The following is a 20,354-nucleotide window of genomic DNA, read 5'->3' on the forward strand; positions in this document are numbered from 1 at the left end:
TGATAAAAAAAATTGGGAATAATTCGATACCAGTGTGACATTGACCCTCTATGACCTCTCACCTTTCCTTTTAAACTTTCTTCAAGATACAACGGGATATTCAGTGCTCCTATCAAATGTATCGGCTAGTTTTGAATATTTTTTTCAGTGATACAAAAGTAAAAACATACAAAAGTAAGTAAATAATATTTTAATGAGATGTTTTCAATATTTTAAAATTATTTTCCATTAATTCCCAAAATTTCCCCGCCAATTGTTTTCAAACAGGTGTGAATGCGTAATGCAGCTGCGTATGAGATTGGCGCCCAGTGCTGAAGGGATCGGTCCTGTTCGCTTAGCTCGTCCCGTGTATGGTGGGTTTTCTTCCGTTTTCATGAACACATTGGCTCCAAATTTGGTTTGCAGACAGATGATATGTCCAATAACACATACGTGGAATGTCATATTCCTGCGATTAGGATTTTTGACAATTTTCGTCTGGAAAATACACCCTTCTTTGTTGGCCATATTGATTTCTTCTCCCTCGTCTTGTTCCTGACACAATGCATGGGTCGAACTTGTTGGGGTTTTCGACATAATCTTCAGACATCTAGTACATTTTGAGTTATTCATTTGGTGGAGGGAATCTTCAGGGTCAACCATGATCAATATTTTGGTAATTTGTGGCGAGGAAATATTTTTAGCAATTTTCTTTGATTCCGTATTGGCGCGAAATTCTACCACTGCACTGTCCTCTTATCACAGTGCCTTGTTGGCATACCGATGCAAGGGTTAGTTAGTGGACTAACCCAGAATATTTTACTGGTTATTCCTCGATACGCTCCGCAGCAATTTTACTTTGATCAAATCGACCATTTACTAGTTCTTACAGTGTTTGGTTCTTTTTCTTTCAGGTTAATTCGACTTATAAATTTTTTAAGTGATTTTTAGCATGTCAAGAAAAAGGTATGTGCAAACTTTTTGTTTGGTTCGCCTCGGTACAGCTGTTCACAGTCTATGACTATCTTTGTTTATTTTTTCGGTAACTTTTATCGCACAGCAAAATTACCGCAAAGACCTGAATCAGTTCAAATGTTGTTTTTCTCTTAGTGATCGCCTAGCCAAGAAGACGAAGGAGCCTGAACTAGTGGTTTGCAGAAAAAGGAAAGCCGAGGCTGCACCAGAAGAGGTAAGCAAACGTCATTCAAAATCGGCCCATTCATTCATCGGCTAGTTCCTTCGATTTTCATTCATTCATTCATGTTGCTGCAGATCGACCAGCTGGCATTGAACCGGTTAGCTCGTTAAACGCTTTCGTCGTTGTTTTTCAGGAGGAAGTTAGGAAAATGGAAGTTCAACGAAGAAGACAACAATTCCAAATTCAGGTAGGACTATTTCTATGATATTTGTGTCGAGATATTATTTATTTTTTAATTTGATTGGCTTTGTTTATGTCGTACTCCTTCGCGCCATAACCCCCAGTCCCGCCAAATATTTTGCCGCGAAATTAACACACCACTTCTCGGCTTATAGTTTTAATTGCAAATATTAATGCATAAATAAGTTATTATGATAATCCCCAGCTCATTTCATTGACGCGTCTACTATTTGTGTGCCGGGAGATTATATTTTGCACCGATTCTCGTTCGCTGACAGATTCTCAGGGGCAAACATGGAGGTCATGAATATTCATGAGATAAACTTTAAAAGCAATCCATTTCAAAGCCATAACTGTTTCTTTCAGCGATAGCCCATTGAAATGAATTCTGTTGTGTGAAACAATGATATATGGTATTTTTGAACATAGATTTAAGAAAAATTTACTGTAGTTTTGTGATCTAGTCATTGTTTCCCCAGTCAGAAAATGAGAAAATGTAAATTTTTGAAATGTGCAATATGGCCTCAACAGGTGACTTGGTAAGGCATTTTGAAAGGATTAGGACATTGGTAATGCACTATTGTGGTAATGTTGGATGATTAATGCAACAATTACTGTCAGCGTCAATAACAAACTGTTTTGCTAATTTAGAACATTTAGGTAACTGGTACCCATAGCAATATGCTTGTCATGTGGGTTCATAATAATCTCAACTGCATGGGAAAATATTTATTCAAAGTAGTCCATATAGTTGACTAGATTCACCAGGGAACAATTTTGAGTTAAAGTGTATGTTTCATTTAATGTCATTTTCATGCTGAAACATGCAACTCTGTGTAGTTATAGAATACCAACACTATTCTATTGATTGTCACCATGCCAACGTATAACTGTTGTGGTAATGGGAGTCCTACCTGGTTACACCTCAACTAACATGGCCCTTTACAAGAGCTTTGCAAAATATTTTTAAGATCAAATTAACAATCTTGGTACAGATTTAATATTTACTTAGTTGACAAGTCACAACTCCATCATGTTTCAACTTGCTTGAGTACAAAGGGTGTGGAAATGTGTGTGTCATACTGATACCAAGCATTCGAAGGAAAGGTTGGGTTAGGCCAACTCACCTCTGAAAGTTGTAGTTATCTTTGTTTTCAACTCTAATACTTATCTTATATAGCACATTGACCCAGAGTTTTATATCTTAATTATATGCATAGGAATCACAAATTTTGAACTGGCACCTTTGTTTGTTTAATTTGGAGACTTTGTTGACTCAATTAACACAGAATAATTCATGCAAATTGTCTCAAAATATGCTGGAATTTTTTACTCAAATTTTCGTCTGCAGTTTTTCAAAAAGTGTTACTATTGTCACCATCAAAGAAAAACACTTTTTTTTTTAATTTACATCTGCTCAAAATTTCTCCACTTTACTTGAAGTTATTGAATCAAATGTTACTTCTAATATAAACTACAGGTTCATGACCTGTAAAGGTACACAGTGTGTCTGATGAGTATTTTCACTTCTGGAAGTTAGAAATCAATGGAGCTGAAAGTTGATGACAAAGTGTGATTATTGTGGTAAACCACTGACAGGCTGTGTAGTAGTTGACAAGTTATGTAAATTAGAGTCAAATGAAGCCCTATACAAATGTACATAGGATCCTGCTTTGAGACAGATTAAGCTATGTTTGCAATCTGTTGAGAAAACATGGACTTTAGAAGAAATAGTGGTGATATGTACGGTCGGTCGGTTGGTTGGTCGGTTGAAGCATGGAGCTATTATGTGAGCAGTAATAGATCCATGGTTGGAGTTTGGTTTAGGTTAGGTCAGTAGGTTGAAATTAGGGTTGTTACTTTCATTTTTACTTTTTTTTGTTTGGCCACCCACTTCTTTCCGTCATTCTTAATCAGATTGGATTTCCTCAGACGTTTTAAGATCTGTCTTTATTTAAGTGTACATTTTTGTTAGATACAGGATCATACTAAGTCTCCATTAAATTTGATCACAAAGCAAATGGTCCATTTTGAAGACTCCGTACAAATATGTTTGCATCAGCTTGAATAATTGTGCATACAGTATTAAATGCTACATTGGACTTGACTTACTTTGTTGGTGACACGGAAGTCTTTGACACAAAGCACACAGGCCTAAAATTCCAAAGTAATTAGAACCCCTGTGATTTAACCTTCACAAATTTGACAACTTGGGGTGTACATTGTAAAGAAAGCCAGAGTCCATGCTGTATGCAACAATTACAGTACTATATAATGTATTCAGTGCAATGCCAAGAGTGCTGGTGAGTTTGATAAAAGTAAACTTCCTTTGTTGTCTTTGGAGCATGTCTGCTTTGGAAAAATCATCTCCTAAAAGCCCCATTTTTGTAGAAGCCTTTATTAAATTGACTGTTCAAGGAATGATGAATTATGCGTTTTTACTTCAGACTGTGTGTGGGCATGTCTGTCTATCGTTCATTGGTGGTCTATCACATGTACATTTGCATGTGCAAATTACCTTTTACTGTTTATATGGTTTAGATTTCATAAGAGTACATACACAGATATTTTCATCACAAGTTATTACGTAGACGTGTAAGGTAACATCTCCAACTAAGGGAAGGAGAGTCCTAGGTCAAAAGTTTACATCTGATATTATGTTCTACTGTAGAGAGGTATGTATTCAAATGACCTGAGCATGAAGATTGCAAGTTTAGAATCCTATTTATTGTCAGAGATTTATGTACAATGAGTTAGAGTCCAGAGAGGTTAAAGGTGCCTTGGACTTTATGTCTAGCGAGTCATAATAAAAGTCCAGAGAGGGGTTAACTTGCTCAAACATTCTCAAATGTTTACACAGTTCAGAGAGGTTAAGTTTTTCATAGGTTAATTTTATACAAATGTATCTGGCAAGTTGGTGTCCAGAGAGTAGGTCTTATATCTGGCAAGTTAGTGTCCAAAGAATGGTCTGGTTCCTCTGAGCTGTTACTTGTTTATATCGGGTGATACAAAGCTATTGGTTGAACTTATCTAGGGAACCTTTCACCTGATTGGTTCATCCAGAAGTCTTCTATCACCAAGGTTATGGCAAGATGACAAGGAGATCTGAATTGCATCAAACTTGTATATATTTCCGGAACCTACAATAGGGAAGTATAGACGTCAAGGTCCTGTAATTAGCCAACCATTATAGATACAAAGTGATAGGTTATAGCATGCACAGTTGTTGGCTACTTCTTAACTTGGCTCAAGGATAGCAAGTTTGTATTGAGGCAAGTGGGACATGAACAGTCATGTTACAGTCATAAACACTTATTCTAAACTTTTGTGTTGTTGTGTGAACAACATAAAGGCAATGTCTTGTATTGAATAAGGTCAGTAGTTGATAGCGTGAGTTTAACATGGCTGAGTCTGTTTTTGCATGTTCTACAAGTTTATGGTTAGATTTCAATGAAAATATCCTCTTTTACCTGATTTTAATATTGCCTTATAAGTTTTTTCTGATATGGGGGGGGGGGGGGGGGGGGGCACATACAAACCTATTCCAAAATGTATGCCCTACCTGTACACTTCATCAGTGTTTTGGTGGGCACTCATGTCAAAAGTGAAACAAACTAATGTACTGTAGATTCTGCCATTTTTGCCAACAGTAAGTTAAACTGCTAATATGTGAAATTCCTGTACTTTTTAAGTCTCTCAGTTCGTAAAACAAGGTCTTTGTATAAAAAATTCCTCCACATGTAAGTCCTGGGGTTCTTTCCCATTCCTCCACATGTAAGTCCTAGGGTTCTTTCCCATGAGATCAAGAAGGTATGTAATCTGGGAAGAGCTGGTCTGATAAGTATTACATTCAAGGTTACTATTGATTCTACATCCCAGGTTGTTGACATATCAGGGTGCCTCAATTTTAAGTAGTCAGTGATACATAATTAATGACAGGGTATACGCATAAATCAGCATAATTTTTATAGCGAATGATCCAATCTTAACTTGCCAAGATTGAGAGAGAATCATATCAAAGTTATATTCAAGAAAAGGTAATTTTATAGAAATTTCCTACCATAGAATTGAAATTGAAATCAAATTTGAAATTTTTATTTACAGAAAATCCATGTTTTTATTTGTCATGGTTAGTAATGATAGATTTAAATTTCTTATTTTGAAAAATGTTGTTGGTGTCAATTAAAGTGTAATTAAGTGCTAATGAGTCTAATAAAGTGATCATCAGTTAACTCTCCAGGGAACAAAAATTATTGTCATTAATATTTAATCAAGGTTATGCATGTTTTATGTCTATTGTTTGGGATTTTTAGTCAAAGCCAAACGATTCATGTATCAGTGGGAACGGCACAGATGGGGGCTGTACTGTTTTCTAAGATGCACCAATCACATTAGAAAGCAGAAGTTATAGCCCTCTGTCAATAAAGTTAACAAAAGGTAGCTGAAGAGAAGTCCGAAAACTGCTAAAAACTAAGAATGGATTATCTATTGATGAAAAAATAAGCATTTTCCATTGCCTTCAGTAGTATAGTTACTCTCATGTTTCTTAAATTTTCTGTGTCCCAGCTAGAAAAGCTAAAATTTGTTCTAGTTGCAAAATTGTAAAGATGTGCCTTCATTATTATTGGAAAAGATATTGATTTTCACTTTTTTCACAGCTCTACGTAAATTAAAAACATGAAGTTTGTGACCAACTTTGAGGACATTAGTTATAACAATGTTATGTCATGCTTTTCATATATATGCAGATTCTGAATCAAAAAGTGAGAGGCTCTTGCTCCTACTTTTTGCCAAAAACATGTGAGTTGAATCACCTAGAAACTTTAGATTCTGGATTAGTATTTGCAGTTGTTATGTAATATTCAAATTGATCACTCAATGACCTGTCAATCAAAAGATAATTAGCAGCAGTTTCTTGTCTGAAAAAAGTCATGCAACATGTTGTAAAACATACATCCACAACCATCTCGCTTTCTTCTTCAACCGATTCCTTGAGAATTGCGAATGCAATCTGCAATGTTCAAATTTATAATTGGAAAGTTTACTGACTTCAAATGAAAAAAATAAACTGACTTCAAATGGAAAATAAACTGTTCCCTTGAAAAACAGTCTAACTTTCATTCCTGAGTAAGAATAGTATTGTATCATTATAAAGGAATGTGCTGTTTGTTGTCTTGTTTTTATGGTTTGCTCGTAAGATATTGCACATTCTGAGAGGTTCTGAAAGATAAGTAATTTGACTTTCACATTAACTGTTCTGTATTGTGCATTGCAAAATAACTGCTTACAGATAAGGTAAAATGAACAAAAATCAAGAAATGTAAATTTTATCTCTGTGTCTCATAATATTTTAGAGTGAACTTATCCCAGAAAGTTTGTGTCTATCCAGGTTTTTGTTGTGTAAGGTGTTTAGTAGCATGACATCAGTGCAGGATTGGTATTCAAATGAACCTATTGTTCTCTTACAAATTTTCAACAATAGATAGACAAAGAACCTATTGTTAACAAGGTCATCTTAAAGTGTCTACTGCATATCAATTATTAAAGAGTTAGATAGTGTATGGAGTGCCATGTGAAAAGTTCCCTCCAAAAAACTGCCCACATCATTCATTCTTTATGGGGAACAGCCATATTGTAGTAAATTCAATAATAAATTTTCCCACACTGATATTTCATTAACAAAATACCTATGGTATGAGATGATGGTGGTCAAGAATGGAATTGTGGGAATGACACGGATCTGATTGGATTTTAATCATTTTCAAAATGAGAATGTTGTATATTGTTGTTTGACCAATGCTGTCAAGATTCTTCATGATTTGGGTGATAGTGGTCATGGAGTTTTGACATGAAATCGCTGAAAAGACAGAGTTGATTATTTTTTTAAGAGGAAGATTGTTCTTTATTTGGTGTGGTTGCTTGACAAATGCTACTTTTGGTAGTGGAGATTCGTTTCTCTAGTCTGAGAGAGTTGTCGTTAGTTACATTCCTGTTAACCATTTAAAGGAGTATACATAATAGTAAATCTCTCAATCTATCATTCTTCATACCTTCCAAAAGTAGAACTTGTACAGTTACATAATCAATGGACTAAATCCTTGTATTTTTTTGTCTCTTTTCAGAATTCATGGGTTCCTATATCAGACAGCTCTAGTATTCCATCATGTAGTTTAATTCCTACCCATCTAAGTCCTCAAGAAATACTCCTAGCCACCCCAGTAGAATTTGAAGGACATTCCAAATTTCAGTTTAGAAACCTTTTCCCCATGCCTTCAATGAGGTCATCTCCTCTTCCATCATTGGTATGGGCCGACTCAAGAGAAGTGTGGGAGGTGATGGTACAGAAAGAAGGCAATTATCCAAGAGATGAGAGGTTCCTAGACAGACATCCTAGTCTACATGCAAAAATGAGGTCTATTCTATTGGACTGGCTTATAGAGGTAAGTAGTTTAAACTCTATTCATGTTTTCAGATATCAGGTATTCGCAACCACTATGTGATTGTAGGCACAGAATTCCTGACAAAGCAGACACAGGTGCATGGTAATTGGAGGGTATATACATCACAGACACAGGTGCATGGCGGCATATTGCTGACCTAACATAATCAATGCAACATAAACCTAACATGATTGCCCTTTGAAAAATATGTTGATCTTTCTTCTCTAAACGAAGTCATGCATACACAATTATTTGACCAACAGTACATGGTAATGGACCAAAGAAATCACCACTTTTGATAAGTAATTTACATACAAGTTGTTGCTATTTCCTTTAGGGGAAGTGTGCACCTGAGATCAAAAAATATTGTAAGAAATTGTAAAAATATATTGAAGATAACCGGGAGCTCATTTTTATAGCTTGTACAGGATATGTGATCAACAGCACTGTCATACAAAGCTGCAGCATGAATCTTTACTCCATAGCTTGTCTAGAAATGGAAGTGTTGTACGTTTGAATCACCTACCTAAATCTGAACTGTAATACTACTACATCATGTGAATTCCATTGCTTGTCTAGAAATGGTATATAGTGTTGTACATTTGAACCACACACCTAACCAAAACTATAGTTAGTCTTCAAATGTTAGTATACTATCGTACAGTTAACCACCAAATCAAAGACTTTCCTGTCAATTTCAGCAATGGACAACATGATTGTTAAACACTTCTTATTGTGTATTTTTGTATAGAAATATCCTGTGACCGATGTTTTTGATATATGCACATGATGTGCATACTTCCTCAAGATTACTACTGATTAGTATACTTTTAAACAGCTTAATTGTTTTAGTGCCTAGAGAATCAAGTTAAGACTCCACTCTTTAACTTCATCTTAAAAGTTAGATAACTAAGCTAAATTAAAACTTACAACACTTTTAAAGTTGTCTCAGAGCTCAACCCTAAGCTAAAAGACTTAGCCCTTTAACTTTGTCATGCCTCTAAAATCCAACCCTAATGACGGAAGTCAGTATGTGTGTATAAAGTGTGAAAGAACACAGAAAACTGTTTGACTGATTTGCTATTGTTGACATTGTGTTTTTAACAGTCACGGGATAATGGAGAGTGACTTAGTATGAAAAGGGCTGCATAGTTAAATTGGTAACATTAGGTCCATGAAATCATCACAATGAATAACTTACATTAAAACAGCTAGGCTATCCTTGCATGAAAACAATCCAAATTATAGTATGTGACGTGGATCTGTGGTGTCCCTTTCTTACTCCTCATCATTTATGCAGATACTTCGCACACTTTCTAGATGGCTAGGTAAATTGTGTTATCACTGCGAGTTTAATAATGTGCAAGAGAGACAAGGTTTGTCTACTGCTTGATTCCAGACAACATCACAGACTATAAGTAATTCCATTTCACCAGTTTACCATGTGCAAAAAAATTACATCCACTAACTTTAAAAAATGTGGGTGTATAGACCTTGGTTGCTGACCATTTTCTCTATTTCTAGCCTTTTATTATACTTCACTCTTGTGGGTACCATTCCGTGATTCTGTATTATAACTAATGGGGTAGACCATTTACAACACTATGAATGAAGATAGGGTCATGAGAACATCACCTGTGTTGTCAAAACTGATGTAATTCCTAGCCTTTATTGTATAATAATGACTAAACATCCAAAGTTCACCTTTCATACTTTGCCAAACACTTCTATTAGAGTACAATTTTCAGGGTATAGCAACAAAGATATCTATAGAGACTGTACTTTAAAGGTCAGACTGTAAATGCTACATCTATTAGCCATCTTGTAAGAGTTGTGGAAATCATTCAAATCCATTTGTATCTTGACAGTTCTACCTCTAATTTACTTGGACAAGTAATTATTTACAACTATCTGAGACCATACAGAGTTATTACAGACCTGTAAACATAGTTATTACATACATGTATACATAGTTATTATAGACATGTATACATAGTTATTATAGACATGTATACATAGTTATTACAGACCTGTATACTAGTTATTACAGATCTGTATACTAGTACAAGGTTATAATCTGAATAGTTTAAAAGAGTTTTGTGACCCCACATTCTGTACATTGGGTGACTATCCAAACAATGATAGTCTAAGAAGAGTTTGACCATTGCATGCAAATATTTATGTTGTATTTATCATATGTTATGAAATGAAAAACTATGGTATCAAAACATGAGTAATATTTTTAGATTATTATGTCAAATCTTTGCAAAGTAAACATATTTATAGATGGCATGTCACATTTTTATGCAAGCATTACATGCAAATGTTGCATCTGTAGTAATATATCTTAGTTTGGATACACGTTTATCAATATCAGGTAGTTGTAGATTTTAAGATTTTGAATTTTTCTTATTTGTACATTATTACTTTTTTCTAACAAACTTTGTTGTAGTTAACATGTGTCAACAGTTTCAAGTCTTCCAACCATACATATCTAAGTGTACATAGTAAGGAACACTGTTATAACACATGTCTCCGATGCGTTCATTATACAGAGGTTCGATTGTAATAACAAAGATAACATTGAGTTACCTAGTTTCAGTCTTGAGAAATGGGTCAGGACACAGGATGCTTTGCTGTAGGCATTTTTACGCCGCTGTATTTCAGTGATGGCAAAATTATCTCTGGAGACTCTTTAGAAGTCATAGTACATGAAGTGTGAAATGGTTTCATTTCATTTATCCATCTCATCAATTGATAACTTAATGTGCTGTGTTACAAAGAAGAGACAACCTGTCAACTATATCAGGTGTATTTTGACCTTAGCTTAAAACTGTGCCCTTTGGCACATTTCACATGTAAATAGTGACTTGGTTCAACTTGTAAACAACCTACCTGGCATTCCTGTAACACCCACACCAGTCTTTTCAGTTGCATCTTTCAACCATGTCTGTGACAGGTCCAATTTCTTACTTGCTAAAAGCACTTTAGAGGCTTGAAAAATAACATTTGGTGATGACTTGAAGTCTTTTCACTATCACATTATGTGACAGGAATCAAAACCATGACTTTCCATAAAGTCTGACCTATATCATCCATGGCACAGTTTGGTTTTATTTGGACGACCACAATCACCTTATATGAGAAACACATCTGCTATAATTCAACGATACCTTTGTTGGCCATCAAACATATTCCTAAAAGTATTGTTTAGGTAGTATTACAAGGGTTAATTGTGTTGATAAAATGAAGTCCATGTCTGTTACCAAGTCTATATTTTGGTTCGTTTCTAACCAGACATTATTTGTATTTGAGTATTTGACCAGCGTTTGTAGTAAAGATAAATGAAGTCAAATATTTTAGATTTTTTTTTTTAGTAAAAAATAAGATTTTAAAGATGATTTATGAAACAACAGGAATATTTCAATGAAACATAAAAAAAAGTTCAGAATTTTGTTCACCATATTTTGAGCAAAAATGTTGGTAATGTGAAAATACAATAAAATATATGTAAAATGAGAATTTATATTTTCAGAAAATTCCTCATAAGGAATCGCATTTACTAGTATTTGCTAGTTTGAATAATGAAAGAGGATGTTGGAACTCCCTGGAGATCAACAGAAATTAGATCTGCTCAGTGAATGTAATCTTCCTATGCCAAGAATGAAATAATTATGTCATAACATCCTCAACAGTAAGGTTTTATAGTTATGATTCTTGTTTAAAAGCCTGGAAGTGGAGAAACATACAGATCAGATGTTTATTTTGTTATTCAGTATTTTCTGTAGGCGTTGATAAATATTATTTATGAGTTAGGACAAGTAAACACAGATCCTATCACCGGCACCCAATGGTAAAACTTGTCCATTACACTGTAGATGTTGAGAAGATGTCTCTGGCATCTCCTACTTTACTCTTTTGTATAAAAACTATTTTGTTTAGTAATACTTTATATACTTGTCAAAACTAAAGATAAAATTTCCCCGTTATTTTTAAAGAATAGAGAAATATGGCCTTCTTGAAATCGTCATGTCATTATAGATAGATTTAAGGTTGATGTTACAAATACCACAGAGTTTTGGAATAACTGGGAGTAAAAGTGGTTCATTTGTAGCTTCTCTCTTTACCAGGATGTGATCAATCAGATAAAGTGGTAACTCTAGCTGTTTTGTCTGATAAGATGAACTGTGTATCTTTGACTAGGGCTTTGACTTGAGAGTAGTGCTTCCTATTAAACTAGGGCAGTGTTAGGTTAGCACACTCACTCACTCACTCACTCATCATCTATATCATATGTCTAGACTCCACAGTCTTGGGGCATGGGTTGGCAGAAACTAAAAGCAAAAGATAGCCCTATCACTATCAGTAAGTGAATACTGATAGTGAAATCAAAACTTTGAAATTAAATCATAACGTACAAGGTAAAAACATCCTCAGCATAATTTGAGCCAAACTTTAAATTTACTGCATTGGAAAGCAATGTTGTACTATTTTACTGTGTAATATTGATTGGCTAGTCTCCCTTCAAAGAAACACCTGTCAGTGAATTTGTCATAGTAGACTATTTACTCACACCATAGGTATATTCCACAGATATGTCATGGCCATAAACAGTCTAGTGTCATAAAGAAAACTATTCAACCATAAGAAAGTATACCCAAAGATTGTTCAGAATTTAAGCCAACTTTATGCCACATTGCAGAGGATATAATTTCACTTGCTATAATAATAATGATAATGACCGTTAATCATTGGACAACAATTCATTTCCTGATTGACATTCATGTTGGAAGGAAACTTTAACTAAATTAACAGACTTGAATAAATAGTTTAACGTAAGTGTGCATTCTATCAAGTTCATATATCTGTCACTTAACAAAGATCTCTTTTGATGTTTCCTTTTTGGACTGCAGCCACGTGTCAGATGTCAGAACAACTTTATTTTGATTTATAGAATGTTGAGTGGTAGATGGCAACAAAAAGGCCACATAGTATGGTTCTATGACAGGTCATCTTATGTGTCAAAATGGCTGACAAGTCTGGTGAATAACATATTTATAACAGATGACCTCAATTTCAGCTTTAAAATGTAATCTTAGTTGATGTGAATTCAAACAATAGATGTTTGGACACAGAATCAGTGCAGAGTGACTCAGGACAAGCTGCTTGAAGTAATACCTACTAACTCTTAAGATGATTATGATATTTTAGTACTCTATTCAACTGGATAGAAGATGTTTGAATGGCATCTTAGTATTTTTCATTGAGGATTTCACAAAGTGAAACCATGTTGTGTGAACATTCCCCAAGTAAGACAAGTAATATTCATAAGGAGATAAAAAGAAGTGGTCGACAAATAACATGTATGTGTTCACAGGATTACAGGACAAAACACAAACAGCCCAAAACCAAACTAATTCCAAGTAGTTAAAAAGTTCTAAAATTTTGCAAAGAAAGTCAAACATTGAGACAGATTGTAGGTTTTCCTGTGCATTGTGTAATCCACCACTTGCAATTCTTGTGGCATGGTTTCTTATTTCTTTATATTTTCATTAAAAAAACGAAATATCAGTAGGGTTATACTGTGATAAATTTTCTTTCTTCATAATAAGGAAGTTTTAAACAAAAATGATTTCGTAATGCCAGAATTTTGTATGTGGTGTAGACTTAAGTACATGCGCTTACACAGAGACAAAGAAAGGAATTGATCATTAATTGTCCGAAAATCAGCCTTTGTTTTGTAGTACACAAACAAATTAGAATTGGATAGAATGACTAATTAGTGCTGTAGACCTCGTGTAACATCTATGATTAGGTGTGGTCAATGGAGAAAGGCAAGTACTAGTATTCACATGAGAAAGAAAACCTGCTGCAGCTCTACAACTTTCTGCACAGGTGGCTGCTTTCAATGCATTTCAACTTTTCACTAACTGACGGCTGATTACAAGTCATTTTCCAGTTGGTTGCAAAAAGTTTACATATTGAAAGTTTCAAGAAACTGTAAACACTTTGTAATGGTTGTTTATCTAAAAAGATCTCTACCATGTAACCAGGACTTGTGTATAAAGAGGTCTGCTGTTACCTGAATAGTAAATTTACCTGTAGATAGGGAGCATGATTAGAGCTCCTTAGGTAAACAATAGGAGTTAAGTATGGTTTCTAGGTCAATTACTGATGTAAGAGTTATCTGGCATAGAGAAGGTCTACTTTGTCATCTTTGATACTGATATGGCAAAAAGAATTCCTTTGAATATACAAGACCACTCTCTGCAGCAATAGTGTTAATTTTTACTGAATTTCACTAATTAAGTGACTTTTTGTTTTGTTACAGGTATGTGAAGTTTACAGGCTGCACAGAGAAACTTACTACTTAGCCCAAGACTTTGTAGATAGGTACCTTACAACGCAGACAGACATCCCTAAAACGAGGCTACAACTTATAGGAATAACAGCTTTATTTATTGCAGCAAAACTAGAGGTACGTTGAATCTAAATTTGATAATCACCACAATTGTATTCGGACATTTACTCAGTATAGTAAACACTTTGTTACTGTGAACACCATACATTCTTTGTTATTCTGAACACCATGCATGCTTTGCTATTCTGAACACCATTCATTCTTTACTCTGAACACCATGCATTCTTACTCTGAACATCATGCACGCCTTGTTATTCTGAACACTATACACTCCTTGTTACTGTGAACACCATGCATTCTCTTTGTTAATCTGAACACTAAGCACTTTCTTTGTTACACTGAACACTAAGCACTTTCTTCCAATCTATTAACAATGAATACATACATCTCTACAGAAAATATCATTTCCCTGTACTGCTGTTAGAAAAGTTGCTGGTATATGGGGAACAATAAATAGCAAACTTGTCAATGGTGAATACCATAGAAAACATGGGTCCTTCATACAATAACAATATTTCTTTATAACCCTTGTTCATTTCAGGAAATATATCCTCCCAAACTAACAGAATTTGCATATGTCACGGACGGTGCCTGCACAGAAGATGAAATTTTAAATGAAGAATTAGTAATTTTAAAGGTATGTTATTTAAAAATCTATAATTCTTGGCATAGGAAATGATATATTTTTATATGAATATCATATTTTTTGTGCATTTGTGATAAAAGGACATGTTGTAGATTTCATTTGTAAAGTTATGTATACATTTGAAATGAACATGGTGTATTAATTTCTGATGTGTGTTTTTCATTACAGGCTTTAAATTGGGATTTGTCACCAATAACAGTGAATACCTGGTTGAATATCTACCTCCAATTGTGTCATCTAAGTAGGATAGAAGAAAGTGGAAAAGACTTTGTACTACCAAATTATTCACCTAGTATGTTTGTACAAGTAGCACAGGTAACGTTGGACTTCTCTCACTTTTCATCTTTCCAAGTTAAACAGAAAATAAGTTATGAAGATTTTGAAATCCTGCACATTGCGTTAGAGTCCCTAGATTGTAAATAGTATTATCATGATCTTCAATCCATGCTGTCTTGTTCAACAGTACACTTACAGGACTCAAACATAGATAAGGTAACTAGTCCAGGACATATCTCGACTACCATATTTACAAGGTGGTAGACTCTAAGACCAAACTTTTAGCTGAAACCATTCACTTGGTGAAATCTGACTACCAAATGTAGAAGCTAAATTTAAACACTGACTCTGGAAATTTAAATGGCATGTAATTAGCATTGACTAAAGACTCTCCTGTTCTACAGTACAACATGTTACCCTCTAGTACATAGATTACAGTGTAGCTGCTTCCTTATATATTTAAATTCCTGTTTGGAATGTTTACGATACATGGCCTGTCTGAATGCTCATGGATGTAATCAAAGGTTTAGGTCATATGTTACTATAACTTATGATGAAAGAGTAACAAGTTCCAACAATTCATCTTTACAAAGCTCACCCTAGGTCACAATCAGTCTGTTTCCTTCTTTCCTTGAAATATTTACGCTTTTCTTCTTTCATTCTGTTCAGTTGCTCACAAAAAGTACAAAAATAGTCGGGTCAAATTACCTATTTTTGGTAAAACTCCAAAATACAATTAAGGATTATGAATTTCTGATAATAAAAAAAAGTACTGGTAACTTTTTTTGCATCCATTGCCATCCAAACTAATGTTGATGTTTGTATTTGTCTCTCTACAGTTAGTTGACCTGTGTATTCTAGATATTGGTTGTCTACAGTTTAGTTATAGTGTACTAGCAGCATCAGCATTGTACCATATGGCATCACCAGAAACATCACTCAAAGTCTCAGGTAAGATTCACACATTTGACCTTTTTCCTACCACTGTTTTTTGTTAAGGGTGGTAAGTAGGTAAAATCTATCTGACTTCCCTAATCATTTGCCAGGGTTCCCTACCAGTGTTTTTGTTAACAGTGTAAAATCTATCTGAGTTCCCTAATCATTTTATCAGGGTGTTTTTGTAAGGGTGGTTAGAAGGTAAAACCTACCTGAATTCCCAAATCATTTTCCCAGGGTTCCCTACCAATATTTTCGTGAGGGATGGTAAGTCGGTAAAATCTGCCCTAGTTCTCCAGTCATTTTACCAATGTTTCCTAACAAAATTATGGTATGGGTAACATCTAAGCTTACTGAGTTCCTACTTTCTGGTACGGTTGAATGTTCCAAACTTTAGCCAAAAACACTGCATTTTTGTCTTGTGTGTAAATTTCATATTATCATCTTCATCATCATCATCATTTTTTACTGTTGATAAAGGTCAGCGACCTGTACAAAGTAAATAAATGATATAAATGATATCCTTCATTTCCTATTGTGTTGTCTGTTTCTCCTATATAGAATTTATCCCTACTTCAGAGTTCACTTGTTAAACTAATAGTCTGGTGTAAACATTACCATTATATGTGCACTTTGTGTATGGACATAAATTTTGTAACCGTATACCTCGAAAACTGAGATTGCGCTTCTGAAATTAAGAAATTTGAGAAGATTTTTAAAGCATTAAAAATTGTTCAATGTCATGAAAGTCTTGAGATAATGTGTTCATGGCTTTGGTCTAATTTATTATCAATTTTATGGAAACTTTAGACTTTATTGTGTCCATGCCAATTATCATGATGTATAAGGACCAGATCAGTAAGAGAATGGATCTAGTCATGCCTCATTGAAACTGATAGGGGTGAATTGTACTGACCTTTGACCTTGTGTTGACCTTTCAGGGTTGAAGTGGGATGACATAGCAGCATGTGTACAGTGGATGACAGCGTTTGCAATAACTGTCAGAGAGAGTGGTGTTGCACAACTTCGATATTTCTCACATGTATTAGCAGAAGATGCACATAACATACAAACTCATGTTAATAGTCTAGATACCTTGGTAAGTTGAATTTCAAATCTATTCTGAATTATACTTTTAAAAATAGTCGCAATGGTTAGTTGCTAAAACAAATTCATCGTCAAAGTTTTTTTGTTTTTTTTTCAATTTTAATTTTAATTCACTTCCACTGAACCTTGCTTGAAATTAGTTCTGGTAGAATTTTATCTGCACATTTAGTATGGTAGTATTTTATAGATAGCATCACTATGTAGGGGAATGTGTCTGTAGGTAGCTGAGAATGTTTGCAAGACAATTGTTCAGTATCAGAATAATATGTTTTGATTTTAAGATATGTGTAATACAAAATTATAATTCCCAGAATGTTATATTTTTTTACAGGAGAGAGCACAAGAGAGGCAGTCACAAATTTACTCATCATCTCGTAATAGTCCAGTTTTAGTGCCTGGAGTGTTGACTCCTCCACAGAGTACCAAGAAATCCAGCGACTCCATGCTATGATTCATCTCATCATGCGTTCAGCTTCTGATGTAGAAATCTGACTAAAAGGAGACCGAGTGATTCACAAATGGTCATTCTTGTTGCGGTCAATAACACGGCCCCAAGTGACTGAATCATTTAGTTTAGATGACGGTGTAACAGCTAGAACATTTCTTTGTTCCTCAGATTTTTTCCTCTGAGAAAATTGTACTTAAATTATGTTAACTTGTGACCCTTGGCCTTTTGAAGGGCATTTTTACATTTACATAATATCTTCATTTCCATGTTACTTCTGAGGAAATGATTATTTTCAAGCACTAACTCTGTAACGGTGGGTGTGCAGTATTTTGAAAGAGTGGGCTGTAGACAATCTACCTTCAATCTTACAACCAAGAAAAAAAGTGAAAAATACTAACTTAAAATTACATCTATGGTTTTATTTTAAAGACCAATATTTTCACTCAACATTTCATATATACTTCAATAACAGTTAGAGCACATCTTTGCCTAAAATTTGATTTAAATACTGATATTCCTCTTTCTTAATTACAAGGCATAATTTTGTCATGTGCGTACTCAATCAAAATTTGAAGCATGTATGCATTTGGAGTGTCTGTAAGAGACTATAAACTGTAAACCAAGAACACACAACTCATTGTGACATTGTGATATGTTATTTGGTATTCAAGTTATGCATTAACCGTTTTTGACACTCCAAATCAGCTTCATTGCTCATTTTACGCTCTCTGGTAGTTCATTGTCTTTGATGTGTTGAATATTATACTGTATTTCATTTAATAATTTCTGAAAAATGTCTTCAGGAAAGTCTCCACTCACAGTCAGTCATTGTAGTAGCTAGGTGATAGCATAGTCTGTTTATTTATCAAGACTAGAAAAGTGTCTTGCAATGTCCAAATATTCTGTAAATTTTAAATCTCCATGTAATATAATCATTCCTTGGTATACTTTCTGTATCATCTTATGCAAAGTCAAAGAGATTTTGTGTCATCAAGTTATCAGAACTGTTCACATACATTTATTCAGTTTTAATGGCAACAACAAGAGGCTATAATAATGGATGTGTGTTGTTGTGTTTTAAAATATTGTAACTTTGTTTTCAAATTTGGAGGTTATAATAGAAACCAATGGGAGTAGGTGCGTGCGTGTGTGTGTGTGTCTGCCTGCATGTAGATGTGTGTGTCTGCATGTAGATGTGCGTGTGTCTGCCTGCATGTAGATGTGTGTGTGTGTGTGTGTATCTGCATGTAGATGTGTGTGTGTCTGCCTGCATGTATGTTGGTGTGTGTGTGTGTGTGCCTGCATGTATGTAGGTGTGTGTGTGTGTGTGTGTCTGCCTGTATGTAGATGCGTGTGTGTGTCTGCCTGAATGTATGTAGATGTCTGTGTGTAGATGTGTGTCTGCATGTAGATGTGAATGTGTGTGTGTGTGTGTGTGTGTGTGTCTGCATGTAGATGTGTGTGTGTGTGTTGGAAAATTTGTCCGTAATCATAAAGATACAACTGTTGAAGTTAAATTAAAAAATGAAATGTTTGGGTGCATTAATTGAAATGTGGTTGGTTGTGGAAGGTTGCTGAGATTAAATGGAAATGTGTGTATATGGAAGGGGGGGGGGGGTTAGAAGGAATATGTATATGGCAATAGAAGGGGGTGTTTAGGGAAGTATGATTGGAATAGTGAGGAGTAGATAAAGGGGGGATCCACAGTACTACTAGTACAGCAACTGAAATATTAAAACTTGTACACAAGAGGTTTTTCTTTATAAGTTGAGTTTTGTTATATCCAAGAAATGGTCTTCCACTATGCCAACAAAATGTACAACAGAACAATCAGCAAGTCACTTTTTGGTTGTATTAATTGACATGATTATATTTGGAATTGTGTGCTTTTTCAATGATTTTCTTGAAAATGAAAAAAAAAGAAGTTATTTAGATTTTTTTTTGAAAATCATAATTGTAACCCTTCAAATGATACAAATCAAAAAACAACCTCATCAAAGGAAGGTTAATCTCCAGTCTTCAAAATTAATTTACACCGGAGCTAAAAAAAAAAAAAAATGTCATTGGTAACTGCTCCAATCAAGAGGATGTGTCATTTTGTTTTCATGCTTTGTTCAAAAGCTGTAAGAATAATGACTGATGTTATTAGAATAGTAATTGCAGTGACTACTTTTTGTATTTTGTTTCTAATACTGCAGTGTTGTTAGTTTCAGTAAGGTGCTTGGCACCAGTGTGTTATATCTCAGGGGAATTCACACCTTTTTAAATATGTATCCACCCTTGTAATTTAAAATGGAATAGTCCTTAATAATTAAGGCTGTAGGACTCAACCATTAAGGAGGGGTGTCAAATGAATAGTATTGACTTTTTTGTATTCTTCAGAGGCAAGATGTCCAGGAATACTTAGTTTATTTAAGGTTTTTAAAAATTTAGACCCGAACAAACGTGGTCTCACAAAAGAGCCTTCAGAATTTTTTAGACAAAAAAATTGTCAGCTGCCTTTTAAATGCAATTAAAGTTATTTGTAGTAATGTAGATAATTGGTTTTTCATAGAATTGTGAAAAACAAGAAAGTTTATTTTTGTTTGTACAATAAAATGATAATTTCAAAGTTATAATCCAGTGTCTTAGTTGTCTGACTGTTGTCATGGTGATGACATGTAAAGGAAGACTGTACTCCAAAACTTTGTATGATTGGTTGTCATCTCCTAGTTATTGCCATC

At 34.5% G+C, this 20,354-nt stretch overlaps 1 protein-coding gene across 1 annotated transcript; it reads left to right on the top strand.

The window, feature by feature from the left end:
* Positions 1-892: 892 nt before the first annotated feature.
* LOC144437813 (G1/S-specific cyclin-E-like) lies at positions 893-17,769 on the top strand. The gene is made up of 10 exons (XM_078126839.1): positions 893-945; positions 1,090-1,168; positions 1,311-1,364; positions 7,480-7,797; positions 14,129-14,275; positions 14,760-14,855; positions 15,033-15,179; positions 15,980-16,091; positions 17,018-17,175; positions 17,515-17,769. Exons 1-10 carry the CDS (start codon positions 932-934, stop codon positions 17,632-17,634), a joined length of 1,245 nt encoding a protein of 414 aa, XP_077982965.1. The 5' UTR covers positions 893-931; the 3' UTR covers positions 17,635-17,769.
* The last annotated feature ends 2,585 nt before the right edge of the window (positions 17,770-20,354 follow it).

This window comes from Glandiceps talaboti, chromosome 7 (assembly GCF_964340395.1).
Source record: "Glandiceps talaboti chromosome 7, keGlaTala1.1, whole genome shotgun sequence".
NCBI classification, from domain to species: domain Eukaryota; kingdom Metazoa; phylum Hemichordata; class Enteropneusta; family Spengelidae; genus Glandiceps; species Glandiceps talaboti.